General features: G+C 42.4%; 1 protein-coding gene across 1 annotated transcript in view; it reads right to left on the reverse strand.

Annotated features, from left to right (window-relative positions):
* PAICS (phosphoribosylaminoimidazole carboxylase and phosphoribosylaminoimidazolesuccinocarboxamide synthase) overlaps nucleotides 1-15,520 on the reverse strand; it is a 450,256-nt gene that overhangs the window by 302,596 nt on the left and 132,140 nt on the right. Inside the window, exon 3 of the mRNA XM_086962612.1 lies at nucleotides 6,929-7,357. Within this exon, the coding sequence (XP_086818738.1) occupies nucleotides 6,929-7,357 (429 nt within the window). The remainder of the gene's footprint in view (nucleotides 1-6,928; nucleotides 7,358-15,520) is intronic.

Below are 15,520 nucleotides of genomic sequence, written 5' to 3' on the forward strand. Positions count from 1 at the left end.
AGACGAAACCACAGCACCGAGACAGCCCTCATCGCAGCCACAGATGACATCAGGCGCCAAATAGACAACAGCAAAACATCAGCCCTCATCCTCCTGGAGCTGTCGGCAGCCTTCGACATGGTCTGCCATCGCACTCTAAAGACTCGCCTCCTAGAAGCCGGAATCCAAGAGAAGACCCTTGACTGGACCACGTCCTTCCTCTCCAGCAGAACCCAGAGCGTCCGCCTCCCACCCTTCCGATCCGAAGCTACCGATATCATCTTCGGCGTCCCCCAGGGCTCATCCCTCAGCCCGACGCTGTTCAACATCAACATGGTCCCCCTCGCACAAGTGGCCCGCCATCACGACCTCAATATCATCTCCTAGACACCCAGCTCATCCTCTCTCTCACCAAAGACCCACACACCACCAAAACCAACCTCCACGAGGGAATGAAGGCCGTTGCCGACTGGATGAGGAGCAGCCGTCTGAAGCTGAACTTGAACAAGACGGAGGTACTCATCCTCGGACCCACCCCCTCAGCCTGGGACGACTCCTGGTGGCCGACCATACTGGGAACAGCACCAACACCCACCCATCCTCGACTCCTCCCTCACCATGTCTAAGCAGGTCAACGCCGTCTCCTCCTCCTGCTACAACACCCTCTGCATGCTCCGCAGGATCTACAAGTGGATCCCGACCGAAACAAGAAGACCAGTGACACAGGCCCTCGCCAGCAGCAGACTGGACTACGGCAATGCACTCTTCGCAGGAATCCCAGCCAAACACCTACAACGACTACAACGCATCCAAAACGCCTCCGACCGACTGATCGTCAACGTTCCCCGCCGCAGCCACCTCACCCCCCACCTGAGAGACCTACACTGGCTCCCCGTTGACAAGAGGATCACCTTCAAGCTCCTCACTCACGCACACAAAGCACTCCACAATGCCGGACCAGCCTACCTGAACAGCAGACTCAGCTTCTACATCCGCCAGCTCCACTCTGCCAGCTTCGCCCTCGCCACTGACCCCCGCATCCAACGAACGACTTCCGGCGGCAGATTCTTCTCCTACCTCGCCGCCAAGACCTGGAACACCCTCCCTACCCAGATACGGCAGACCCAAGACCTACTCGCCTTCAGAAGACTCCTCAAGACCTGGCTCTTCGAGCAGTAGCAGCACCCCCCTCCTTTCAGCACTTTGAGACCCTCATGGGTAAGTAGCGCTCTCTACAAGTACTCTGATTGATTGATTGATTGATTGATTGATTGATTGATCTAACAGTCAACAGCCAAACAGTCAGAGGTACACAGGATGGTTAAGTAAGAAAATATCCACTTTCTAAAAGTGGCATTTTCAAACACACAATTTAAAAAACATCTTTACTAAAAGATGTGTTATTAAATTCTGAGTTCAGAGAGCCTAAACTTCATTCCACTATCTTGTCCCAATGGAAATTTATATTTGTAAGATGTTAAAAAGCAATTCCCATGTTAGCCAATGAGGACAGGTAGTCTTTCAATAGAAATTGGCAGTATTTCACTATCAGGACATGTCACTCACACCAGGACATATCCTACCTTTCACATACACTGCACCCTGCCCATGGGGGTACCTTGAGCGTACCTGAGGGGTGCCTTACATGTAAGAAAAGCGAAGGTAAGTGGCCTGGCCAGTAGGTGCTCTGGCCAGGTCGACATGGCAGTAGAAACTGTGTGCAGACACTGCAGAGACACCTTTGAAAGGCAACTTGTGTGGGTGGCACAACAGAGTTGCAAGCATACTAGTAGCATTTGATTTACAGGCCCTGGGCACACACAGTGCACTCTACTAGGGACTTACTAGTAAATCGGATATCCCAATCCTGGAAACACCAATCCACCAACACAGTGTACTGTATGAGCACTTGCACTTTAGCACTGATCAGCTGTATTAAAGTGCGCAGAAACACTAAACCAGCAAAAACCATATCAAGAGTACCACAAAAGGTCTTAAGCAAAAAGACTGGGGAAACATGCCAAATAATGGCAGGTCTAACAATGCGCATCGCAAAAATACTGCAAATTTTGGGGTTTTGGGCTGAAAACGTTTCCACCCCAGGTCGCAAATTACTTGGGGCTCTGATTTGAAGAAATGTCCATGGAGAAAGATATGTGGTACCATATATATGAAATCAAAACTTAATATTTTATAACCAAAAGAGTTTTTTCTTCTTAGAATTGAGTTGGTTAGTTTAGGTAGAGAAAAATGCATCAATTGGTGTGTTGATTCAAAGGCTAAAGTTGAGATAATCAAGATCACCTTGAAAGGAGATTAAGAGTGAATACTCCTTTTTGCAGTTAAGCGATCTGTGGAGCAACTGTGGCCATCTGTATCTACTTGTATAGCGGATGTGTCACCCCCTAGTAATGGCTCTAACAATTATCCTTTAAATATGATGCCATATCCTCAAGGTAATCAATGTGTTATTCTCACAGCCCATAATCTGTGTGTACCTTGGATGACTGAGGGTGTTTTCATTAACCAACATATTACACTTGCATCAAAAAGTAGATTTACATACCTTAAAGGACACTAGAAGGTATGAGCAGGGCCTGAGGGATTTTAAAGACCAAGACACATTCCCTAACTACATGTAGAAAACCAAAAGAGTGTCAGAGGGTCTATCCAAACCATGTAAGGGTCATTAAACTAATAGAGCAGTGTCAACTCATCTCACCAAAATAGACAGAATTGTTGGATACCCGTGATCACTTACAGGATATCCATCAGTCACCACACGGAACCGCCCTTCATCATTTGGCATTCCTGTAGCTCACAAGGATTGGTACGTCACTGGCTCAGAAACGGTAAGGTCAGATGGTATAACCTCCCAAGAGCCAAGTGGCGGCCAAACAGTGGTAGAGTGTCACAAACTACCCATCAATTCGTTTGGTGGGTGACTGATTTGCAGTGCTGTGAGAAAGGGTGTGTAAAAAAGTGAGTGAAAAATATCTAAAATTGGGTGAGTGAGCAGAAATAAGAAAACTTTATTAGGTTCTGTGCTCGCTCCGCCAATATTAAAAAGCAGCATAAGTAGGTTTAACAAATATCTACTCTGTTCTTACATTGGTCAACATGTTTCAGCAATCTACTAGGGACTAACGAGTCCATTGCTTTCATCAGGACCGGTAAATGTTTAAATGCTACTGCAAAAAGTGAAGTGAAGTGATAAAACTAAATATCGTGACTCAATATTAGCATTTCTTACAACATGAAAAAAGATCACCTGATATATGAGGTGTATTCTTCTTTTAGTAGAAAGTATATTCGTCACTGTGAAGGGGAGAAGAAAAAGACACAGCCTAATACTTGAATAATGACCATTTACACGTGGACAAAGCATAATGTTATATTACACATTCAGCTTTAGAACAACTGTTCTTGATTTGTTAACACATTGGTCTCATTGGTATTACAAATATGGACATATGAATATGTCATTCAATTACTCCATCTTACCATGATAGTGGGAGTAAAAGGCTCCACCCCGCCTGGCAACGGCTCAGGGCACGAGGGAAGCACCGCACTATTATAGGAAGCAAGAAACAAACAGATAACCTAGTATGTTTAATGCTTCTAGGTCTCTTTGAAAAATAAAACACATGGCAGGTATCATCGAGCTTTGTTGGAATTTTCTCTGCAGCATAGTATTAATTGCCCTGTTAGAATGGCAATCTACCTCGCTAGTCAAAGCCCACAGAAATATTGCTATTTCGCTAGTAAAAACGAGGAAATATGCGAGCAGGTAAGTTAACACAAAAGTAACAAGCGCGTCAGCGTACTGAATGTTAAATGGTGCTTTACGCTTTTAAGGAATAAGTGCCAGTTTAATGAATCTCGTCACAGGCGAGTGCAACGGGCGTGCGTTTAAAGAAAGGGCGCCAGCGTAATTGGGTATAATGGCCACAGTTTCTAGACAGATCTAGACCTTTGCCAACAGCTTACCTCTCCGTCGGTACTCCTAATCCTCCATCTGAGCCAGTTGGGGAGGTATCGGAGCCGACGCGAGAGGAAGTTTTAAGGTGTCAGAAAGATTGGACGAACGCGGTCACCTGGTTATTTCGTCCAATCAGAACAGGTTATAGATAACATCACGGTGTTTATGTTCACTCCGTCATGCTGATAGGCGGACTAGTAACCCGTGTTTAGTGTTCTGATTTCTTATTGGACCATCATATCGTTGGTACGGCTGCTATGCAACAGAGCAGCAGACATTGCTTTCGCTTTACATTCCCCAGTTCCGAGTTATTAGAAGATGATCGAAAAAGGCTCATGGCAAATTGTCACATCCTGCGCAATCAACAAATGGCTCAAAATCAAAATCAAAAGCCTAGCGCGTGCCATAAGTCTAACATTGTATGTACCCTTGCACAGTTTTGACAGAGAGTCTCTATTGAGTCATTGAGCATTAGTTAATAAAATATGCACGAAACCAGCTAGTACATTGATTTCATTGTATTAATTCAGGGCACTATGATGGAAAAAAATTATGATGTTTAGGAAAACAGACACTGTCCTATTTACAAACAAATGCCTCCAGATGTCCTTTGGCAGACATCAGAGATGGAAAGGTGTGATGATGCTAACCCCTAGACTCCATCCACTATATATTCACAGTCAGTAGTAACAAATGCCTTTAAAGAACAGGCTCTTATGTATAACCCCATTTTTGGATACAGAAAGGGGACCATGGAATATCGTCTGAAGTAGCGAACGCCTTTAAGGATCAGGCTCTTGTGTATAACCCCATTTTTGGGTACAAAAAGGGGAGTTTATAGACTGTACCATGGAATACCGTCATTCAAACCATTCTTGTTGGTCTGAAGTTTGAACACCCACTTCTGTTCTTACGAAGAAGAAAATTAGTATAGTCTGTCACATGGGGAGCAATGTAAGGTTGTTCAAGTACTGTCCAAGAAAAAGCAGTGGGGTCATGTTTTTTATCCAGAAAATGTGTAGTTAATTTAGTGGCCTGTCTCCTACATCGGATTGTGCTCTTGTGCTCTGAGATACGTAGTTTGATTTTTCGGAAAGATCCCAGATGGTCCCTAGAGCCCTAGCCCAGACCCCAGATAATAGTGCCTAGGGCTCTAGGGACCATCTGGGATCTTCCACCAGTAGTGGGACATCACCCATGTGGATCATGTCAGGCCTGCCCACAAACCACTAGGTCAACCGAGATTGACATTGGCACTGGTAGACCGTGGAGACAGGTCAGATTCACCAATTGCAATAGTGAGAGATTGGTTTATCTGATTACCTGCCCATGCGGCCTGCGATACGTAGGTATGACAACCCGAAAAATCAAACTGCCTATCAGCATGACGGAGTGAACATAAACACCGTGATGTTATCTATAACCTGTTCTGATTGGACGAAATAACCAGGTGACCGCGTTCGTCCAATCTTTCTGACACCTTAAAACTTCCTCTCGCGTCGGCTCCGATACCTCCCCAACTGGCTCAGATGGAGGATTAGGAGTACCGACGGAGAGGTAAGCTGTTCGCAAAGGTCTAGATCTGTCTAGAAACTGTGGCCATTATACCCAATTACGCTGGCGCCCTTTCTTTAAACGCACGCCCGTTGCACTCGCCTGTGACGAGATTCATTAAACTGGCACTTATTCCTTAATAGCGTAAAGCGCCATTTAACATTCAGTACGCTGACGTGCTTGTTACTTTTGTGTTAACTTACCTGCTCGCATATTTCCTCGTTTTTACTAGCGAAATAGCAATATTTCTGTGGGCTTTGACTAGCGAGGTAGATTGCCATTCTAACAGGGCAATTAATACTATGCTGCAGAGAAAATTCAAACAAAGCTCGATGATACCTGCCATGTGTTTTATTTTTCAAAGAGACCTAGAAGCATTAAACATACTAGGTTATCTGTTTGTTTCTTGCTTCCTATAATAGTGCGGTGCTTCCCTCGTGCCCTGAGCCGTTGCCAGGCGGGGTGGAGCCTTTTACTCCCACTATCATGGTAAGATGGAGTAATTGAATGACATATTCATATGTCCATATTTGTAATACCAATGAGACCAATGTGTTAACAAATCAAGAACAGTTGTTCTAAAGCTGAATGTGTAATATAACATTATGCTTTGTCCACGTGTAAATGGTCATTATTCAAGTATTAGGCTGTGTCTTTTTCTTCTCCCCTTCACAGTGACGAATATACTTTCTACTAAAAGAAGAATACACCTCATATATCAGGTGATCTTTTTTCATGTTGTAAGAAATGCTAATATTGAGTCACGATATTTAGTTTTATCACTTCACTTCACTTTTTGCAGTAGCATTTAAACATTTACCGGTCCTGATGAAAGCAATGGACTCGTTAGTCCCTAGTAGATTGCTGAAACATGTTGACCAATGTAAGAACAGAGTAGATATTTGTTAAACCTACTTATGCTGCTTTTTAATATTGGCGGAGCGAGCACAGAACCTAATAAAGTTTTCTTATTTCTGCTCACTCACCCAATTTTAGATATTTTTCACTCACTTTTTTACACACCCTTTCTCACAGCACTGCAAATCAGTCACCCACCAAACGAATTGATGGGTAGTTTGTGACACTCTACCACTGTTTGGCCGCCACTTGGCTCTTGGGAGGTTATACCATCTGACCTTACCGTTTCTGAGCCAGTGACGTACCAATCCTTGTGAGCTACAGGAATGCCAAATGATGAAGGGCGGTTCCGTATGGTGACTGATGGATATCCTGTAAGTGATCACGGGTATCCAACAATTCTGTCTATTTTGGTGAGATGAGTTGACACTGCTCTATTAGTTTAATGACCCTTACATGATTTACATACCTTGACATAATACAACTCCCTAAAATGTTAGCTATCTTACTATGTCTTTAACATCAACGTTATATTGATTCCAAATCAGTTCTTACCACCGGAGTCAGACTGTAGCCTTGTGTTTCTACAGGATGCAGAGTTTTCTCTTTCGTCTGTATCAGAGTGCCTTGAAATCTTTGGTCCCAAGATGGTTTCCAGTTCGTTGAAAAACTTCATGGTTTTGCCTTTGCTTTCCGAAATCCGAGCCCTTTTTACCATCTTGAATTCGTGTTTGAGATTTTTGTACTTTGTTCTGCACTGTTTCCAGTCTCTGTCAACTCCGAGTTCCTGAAGTAAAGCAGCAATATGTTCAAATATCCCCTTATTTCTCACGGTTCCTTCTAGCTGTCTCTGGATATTTTTGTCTGACCATACATGCACCAAGGCTCCGACTTCATCCTCAGTCCAGTGTTTTCCTCCTTCACTTGCTATGGATGGAATAATTCCTAGGTTGTTTGGAGATTCATGCAAAGGCCTTGAGCTATCTAAATGGGACAGAAGAGGGTGAAGGAGAGAAATACACATCTTTCATCAGAATGAACAGGGTATATCATGTACGCTCTTACTTCATAGGGATTAAAGTGGCAATGCAAACTACCCTATCACACTCTACAGGTACAACTCTCTCTCTCTCTCACACACATAAGAAATACCAAATGCATCACAATTGTCTCTTGATGCTTCTCTAATGCCTTTCTTTCCCCTTCTCTACGTCTTGTTACTTTAATGTGTAGAGGGGGTTACTGGAAGGTAACAACATTCAAGACAATCAAATATTAAGTTTCTTAACATACATACTTCAAACCGTTTTATGTATGCAGACACATTTTACCCTTTTCTCCTCAACCATTTCCGATCATCTCCTACTAACAGTATGTTTCCGATTCTCTTTTTAAAGAAGGAAGCCTACCTGGAAGGTGTCAGATTCTCCAGCCTTCCTGTACAAGAGTAAGACTGCTTACGGAAAAGAATTCAGTTTAAAGCCGTGGTTCTGGTTTTTAAGGCTTTCCATAAGATCGCAGCTCCTTATCTTAGAGACGGATTTCAGCCTTATTTCCCTCAGCACACCCTGAGATCCTCATCCCAGCTTTAGATCATCACTCCTAGGGTGCTACGTGGCCGGATAGGGGCAGATCTTTTGATGCAACTGCCTCTGAGCTGTGGAACAGCCTTCCGCTTGCAATCAGACAGAGTCCGTTTTTTTTTTCCTTTAGAAAAAGTCTTAAGACATGGGTCTTTCAGCTGTGAGTCTTAGCAGTGGATTGGCTGTGTTCTATAGCGCCGGGACACTCCAGGAAGTAGCCGCGTGCTTTATAAATAGACGCTAACATAACATAACATAACCTCTCCTCCTGTGCAAGCAGTGGGAGGCAATAGACATTCCATAGTGGGCATGGCGAGGATCAAAAGTGGCTGGAGAACTTGCCACTATCTCTGCATTTGAGGCTTGCTGGTAAACCCCTCTTTCATGCTTACTGCATGCTCGAGCTGCCCTTAAACCTAAGTCTGCATAACAATGGATCACGCAGTGTATCACAGAAAAGTGGAAGATATGTCTTTTTTAATGCGATGAGAAGATATATAAACTACTGTGTAGTTTTACATCATTGAGGCAATACCAGTGCAATATTGTGCCATAGTGAAGGTAAAGTGCCACTGACTTTGCATTACAGCTCTCATTCTTTGTGAGGCTGGTGGACGGGGAGCGGTGTTAATCCCTTTAGGGATTTTGGGGCTCCCCACTGAACCTGCATCTCAAATTAGAACCTGCTACTAGAATTTTAATTTCGTACGTAGAACCCATTTGGCCCTACAAAATTACATGATTTAAATCAATCGGAATAGTGAAGATCTATTTATCGATAAATTAGAGTGCAAGCTCAGTTAAAGTACAGAAGTCAATCAAAGAACTCAGTAAAATTCAGGTCAGCAAATTTCAAAGTCTAAAATGAGCGAGAAATCCGGCATGGATTCACCTCCAAGGTTCACTAAAACGGCTTTTTTACTCATGCAAAATAACATACTTTTATATGGTTCTGGAAAAACGATTTCATACATTAACTACGGTTGTAGATGGTTCTCACAAAAGAAATCAGTAAAAATAAGTAGAGTTAAACAGTTTCGAATTAATACATTTTAAAAATCTCTTATAATTCTACAACACGAAGCTTCTCACGACCACCACCTATGCCTGAACAAATATTGTTAAATCATGTGCAATTCTCGGTGCAACGTTGAGATAATACAATTTATAATCAGAACAGATTGTGAGGTTTCCGATCCCTATCCATGAAACACATGTAAACTTTATACTGCTTTGAAATGAAAATACGAGTTTATCCATGTGGTGCAGTGAAACGTCATAAACAAGATGGAGTCTGAGGCATAACATCTCTACGTTAACCAGAGCTCGAGTTTTCATTAGTTCAAGGCATTAAATTACAGAAGAACGGCTTTATTACCTTCCTAGCCGGAATTAAAAACAAATATTAGATGCTTCTAAATTGTTACAGATGAGAGTGATATCTAAGAAGAACAGACACAGAAAAAGTACTGTGAGTATAGGTATGCCATGTACACTACCAAATAAACTTAAATATACACTCTGAAGATGCCCCAAATTAACACGTGTAAGTTAAAGCAAAATCCATGGGAAGCACCTGGATGGCTGCTAACCACCTCGCCCTCAATACTGATAAAACAGAGGTCCTCTTTTTCAACCAGAAAACCGCTCCCCCTACAACTCTCTGGTGGCCTACCATTCTTGACCCACCTCCTATACCAGTGCTATCAGCCCGTAACCTGGGCTTTATATTTGATAACACCTTGTCCGGAAAAACCCAGGTCAATAAAGTAGCGGCGGCTTGTTTCAATAAACTGCGCATGATCAGGAAGATCTTTCCCTATCTCCCCCAGTCTTCCCGTAAAACAGTGGTCCAGGCACTCATCACGTCACACCTTGATTATGCCAACAGCCTCTATGCCGGTGCCCCCCAATATCTCATTGATCGACTTCAAACTATACAAAACGCGGCTGCAAGACTTATTGGCAACATCCCCCCCCCGCAACTCGGTCAGAGCTTACCGAGAGGAGCTCCATTGGCTTCCAATAGCCCGTCGCATTGACTTTAAGGTTCTGATTCTTGCCTTTAGGGCAATTAATGGCATTGGCCCCGGCTATCTGAGCAAAAGGCTTAAGATAGCCTCTTCAGTAAGGCATTTGAGATCTAATAGTCTACGCCTGATGACTGTCCCTCGCTTCAGACTTACGCGTACTGGTGGCAGAACTTTTACCGTCACGGCGGCTAAGCTTTGGAACAGTCTTCCCCTGGATCTCAGGTTCTCCGAATCCGAACAAGTCTTCCGCCGCAAACTGAAAACATGGCTGTTTTCTAAACACTAGCCTGCAGATTTCTTGCTTACCTGCTTATGTGACAGACTTTCATGAACTCGGCACCCCCCCTCTGTGATAAACAAGTAGTCTTAGCGCCGGGACACCCCCTTTGGAGGTAGCCGTGCGCTCTATAAACTTCTTAAATAATAAATAATAAAGCACAGCTGACTAGACCCCATCAATTGCCACAGCTAAAAGGGAAGGTTGTTGCTTCAACTGAAACACTGTTGAGGACTGCACAATTCTCAGCTGCCTCAGCTTTTACATGTAGGTTCATCGTAAAAGTATATTGGAATTCTGATTGACAATTGACTTGGCTGTCACCCTAGGTACATTGACTGGGATACTTTACGTTTAGGTGGACATGATAGTGTTTTGAAGCCACCTCTTCAACTAACATTAGGGTTCAATGGAATGGGGTATTTACGGCCAGAGCGTTTGTCAGCCACTTCTGCTTCATACACCCTGGTGAACTTGGACATGTTATGCTACCCCTACGAATGAATGACAGGCTATTTTGTACCGGACTAATTCTCAAGCCTCCTCAAAATAAGCATCTAAATGGACTAGATGGAGACGGGCCATACTTGGTGACCTGAAGCCAGGTGACATTAGAAAAATACAGGGTATGTTTTATAGACTTTGACTGTTCACCTTGTCTAGCACCTGTGCCATTCACCCCCCCAGCACTAAATCCCCTACAGGGTGGAACCCTTCTATCTCAAATGTGACCTTGGGGGGGGGAGGGGGGGGGGGGAACACCAGGATGCTATGATATGTGTGCAACCTTTAACAATCTAATCTGCAAGTCTGTGACACAGAGACGCCTACTCTCAGTGACTGACGAGGCATGACCAAAGCACATTTTTGGCCCTCAAACACCTCTCCCACATCTTACTGCACAGGTCACTTCTGTGTCACTCCTTTCCAACCTCACATGCAGATTCTGCCTTGCATTAGCTTTTGGCAAGGCAACAACACTATATAAGGGATAAAGTACCCCGCCATACATTATAAGGATATTGCAAGTCACTGAGGTGTTCCATAACCATATAGATGAACGAGGCCGAAGACCAAGTTCCTTTATAAGGTTATGGAACATTGAGGTGACTTGCAATATCCTTATCATGTATGGCAGGGGGTAATTTCTCCCATATTATACATGGTCACACCATCATAATTTCCCAGAAACCACTTAAAACCTTGGTGCATTGCTTTTTCAGAAAGAGAGAGCATGTTTGCAAACATGAAGAATAAAAATAGAACCTCAAATGCAAAACTAAACACATCAAAAACATGTTAGATATTTGTTGCAAAAAGATATTAGAAACAGTTCAATACAAGTTAGTTTTGAAAAAAGCTGCAGTAATTCAGAATATGTAGAAACATGCAGAAAGATTCGAACTTTTCTATAATTATTTAAGGAATGCAAAAATAATCATGTTCTTTCTGCTCGTCATTGTAAGCCAGAAATATAGAACAAAATAAAGAAAAGCAGCGTTTTGTTGTTGTTGCTTTAAACAGCTGCTCTGTGATCTGACCTGCCTTTCAACTCACCTGCTGACTCTGGCAGCAGGCACTGTGATGTCAGAATTCAACTGCAATAGCGTAGTTCAGTCGAGTTCTGACATCTTTTCTTTATAATAGGTGACTGAGTGCGTCACTAGTCGTCAATTATAAATACTTTAGAGACGTGCCTTTCTACAGAGATTGCAGAATCCCATGTATTATATCTCTATATATACACATATATCTCTATTTGAATGAGAGAGAATGATTTACATAGTCAGTTTGTCCACTTGGGTTTCCTTGGAAGTTAGCCTGCACAGACTTTGCATGATACACCAATAGAATGGATTACTGATTGTAGCAGAAGGATAGGCAGCCATTGTTATACACTGCTATAGGACAATACAATCTTTAGATGGATAAATGTAGGAGTTGTTGCATATTGGTCAGCCACAATTAGATATATATACAGCTCCACCCCAGATAAGCCTACACATTTTTTGAATTCATGGCTGATGGTTGAAAGCTCTCCTCACATTAGAGAATAGTGACCAGGGCATCCTTACTAATCACAATTTCTATCAAAGATTAATGTGAACACAATGACTGTGGGGTGGGGTTTATGGGAGGTTTGAACTAGGTGGTGAAACCGGTACCATAAACTTTATGAGTGGCTTTTCCTGCAAAGTAGTATGCATTCTGTGTTCATGTTTCCCATTTGTGTGCTAGGTGAGAAAGAAAGATAAGAATGTTGTTTCATAAAATCCATAAAGAGATTGTCATTAGACAAATCGGTTCATAACATATAACCTCTTTAGGAGAGACGCCGAGTAAAGGCAACCCACTAACATTCACTTTTAATATTAATGCATAGGATCCCATCAGGGTCCTATTTAAGACTTAATCAACCAGTAATTTTAACTAGTGTTGTGACATATCGGGACCTTCCTGCCAAGACGCACACAAGCGGAAGGATGACACAGGGATAACTATAAATGTCTAATGCCATAAATATTCAAAGAAAAAGAGGAACACACTTAGACTAATGTTAGGTGTCTCTCAACCCATTTATTCCAGGGCCCTCTGGCAAGTTTAAAAGCAAGTGGTGATGCTTCAGGAGAATTTCATTAGCTCCAGCATCATTGTGTCTACATGTTTCAGCTAAGAAAATGTACCTTTCGTCAGGACCAAATGCAGATCCCTACATGGGTCCTAATGGGTTAATCTATAACTAATGACTACACCACAGGTGTGGCTGTCAAACTGGGATCCTGAAATAAACATGTAGATAAGGAATAGGGTACCTCTAGGCAATTTTATGCAAAGATGCCTTCTTAGATAAGAAATGCTTCATTGATGATAAAGGAGGAATTTGGTAATGATGCATGCCATTAGGAACCCTAGTGGGTGAAAATCCTTTTAAAAACACCTAGCTTTAGTATAAGTGTATTACCTCTTTTTGATCTAGTATATAAAGTTGGAAGTAGAGTGAACCCACTTTAATTCTTCTAGCTCCACCTTTGTTCTTTGGGAATGCCATAAATAGCTATCTCTAGAATAATACTAACCAAAAACCAGAACCAGCTCCTCAAAAGGTATTAAACGGACAAGTTACTTACCTCCGGTAATACTCTTTCTGCTGGATACCACCTCTACCTGAAGATTCCTCACCTGTAGAATAGATACTAAAGCAGTATCCCCCAAGGTGGTTACAACATTTCTGCTGCCAGTCGAAGTGAAAAAAGTCTCCATCCGAAAGAGGGATTGTTTTTCAGCCATCATATTAAATATAAAGAGGGCATTTGAATTCAAGGCTTGCTGCAGATGTACACCTTTGAATATACATTCTGAAGAATCCATGCTAACACTACATTTGATCTGAGATATGCACTACCCAGTGTAGAGCATTTATGGAATACCAAGCCTGCAGAATGATCACTTGCCAGTGTTAACAACAACTTTCACAGTGTTCCCCCCAGACGCACAGGAAGTTGTCACCACACTTGATAGTGAAGGTGCTCGCAAAAAGATTCAGGTGGAGTATGAGTATGCTTTAACAAAGAGAGAGCTTATCCAATACATCATCCTTTATTGTCTGTGATGAGACCAGAGATCTGAAGTATTTAGAACTCAAAGTAAAAAAGTAATGTTTTGTCTAGGACACAAACTCAGGTCATATGCCTCAACCAAGGGTTATCTGTCTGGAGGGAACACATACACCTGGATAACAAGAGGCAAGCAGCTTCGCTAATCAACCACAAATAAAATACTTAATACATCATCAGAACCACATATTGTTCCTGGGACCAAGGAATTAAGACCACTAAACAAAAGAGTGTCAAGAGCTCAAAAGAGATAAAGATTGAAGTGGGTCCTGCACTCATTCTGCCTAGAGAATTATGCGGAAACTCACGGAAGAGGCCTTAACAAGACTGAGACTGTTTGTGTTCCAAAGGCTTAGCTGACTTGGGTCAGAGTCCAGTCAAACATATTGTTTGTCGCCTTATATTGTTGCAAAAACCTCATGTATGAAACTGAATGCTACTTAGTGGCTAAGAAGTGTTGGCTAAATTCGTACTAATTCTGGGCGGAGTTTTACACTGCGGAACTCCGCGAAGTGCCAGAAAAACTCTACCACGCTTTGCGGAGTTCTGCCAGTGGTGGAGTCTGTTAAGTTGCGCTGTGAGCACTGATTTTTAACACCATGAGTTTGCCCTGCACTGTTAAATCAGGTGCAAACGGCAGTATGCATTGTGCCAGAGGGTGGAGCTGCTTTACCGTACGAGTATACATTCGACTCGAGCAGCTGCTTCTTCAGCGTTATAGCAAATTTTTCAATGTGACCTGCTGCAACCGCCTGAGAAATCTCACCTGCAGGAGGCCTAGCACATGATTTTTTTCCGCGGGTGCTCAACAACTTACCATTGGCGAGCCGCTCAAGAGAAAAAACTCTTTTCGGAACTCCACACTCCGCAAAGAGAGGCCAAAACTCCACGAAGACCGCTGGCGGAGAGTAATTCTTCGCCCACCCTAATTCTTACTTTTTGTGTCACAATTAGACAAAAAGTGTAAGAATTACACACAAATACACAATATTTAATGGCCATTGCTGAGCCAAAATGTGTTGATTGCTATATGTACAAGGAATACAGTGTTCAGAGTTCCTTCTTTCTTATTTAGCCTTCATACTCAGTCCAATGGGAGTGCAAATTCCACAGCCAATACGTTTTGCACTCTCTGGAAGCTTTCAAGGTAGTATTATTGTGTTTACGTGCTAAGCACGTTAAAAACAATTCATATGAGGGGATGATGGCCATTTTTATTCAATGAACTGTGCTCATGAAGACCTATTGTTAAATCACCATAGAAAGGTGGAAAAATAAAAATATACGACCTCTGCAAAAGGATCGCTTAACCGAAGTGTAGCACCAAATCACAGAATGATAAAGATACACTTCCGAATTTTCACTTTTCATATTAATGCATAAGACCCAAACAGGGATGAATCTAAGCATTATGCGGCCATTAGTTCTATTCAGTGCCATATCAGTAGTAGCTTCCAATGCAAACCATAATTGACACATTAAATGCAACGCTTATACTCTCAAAAAATTTAATAAATAATAACAACACCTAAAAGCAATACATCATTAATTAAAACACACCCAAACCACTGAAATATAATACTTTCATAGTTGTCACATTAATAGTAATGCAATAGGTAATCTTGCGCCTGTCATTATGT

The sequence above is a fragment of the Lissotriton vulgaris genome, chromosome 3_1 (genome assembly GCF_964263255.1).
Source record: "Lissotriton vulgaris chromosome 3_1, aLisVul1.2, whole genome shotgun sequence".
In the NCBI taxonomy this organism is placed as follows: Eukaryota; Metazoa; Chordata; class Amphibia; order Caudata; family Salamandridae; genus Lissotriton; species Lissotriton vulgaris.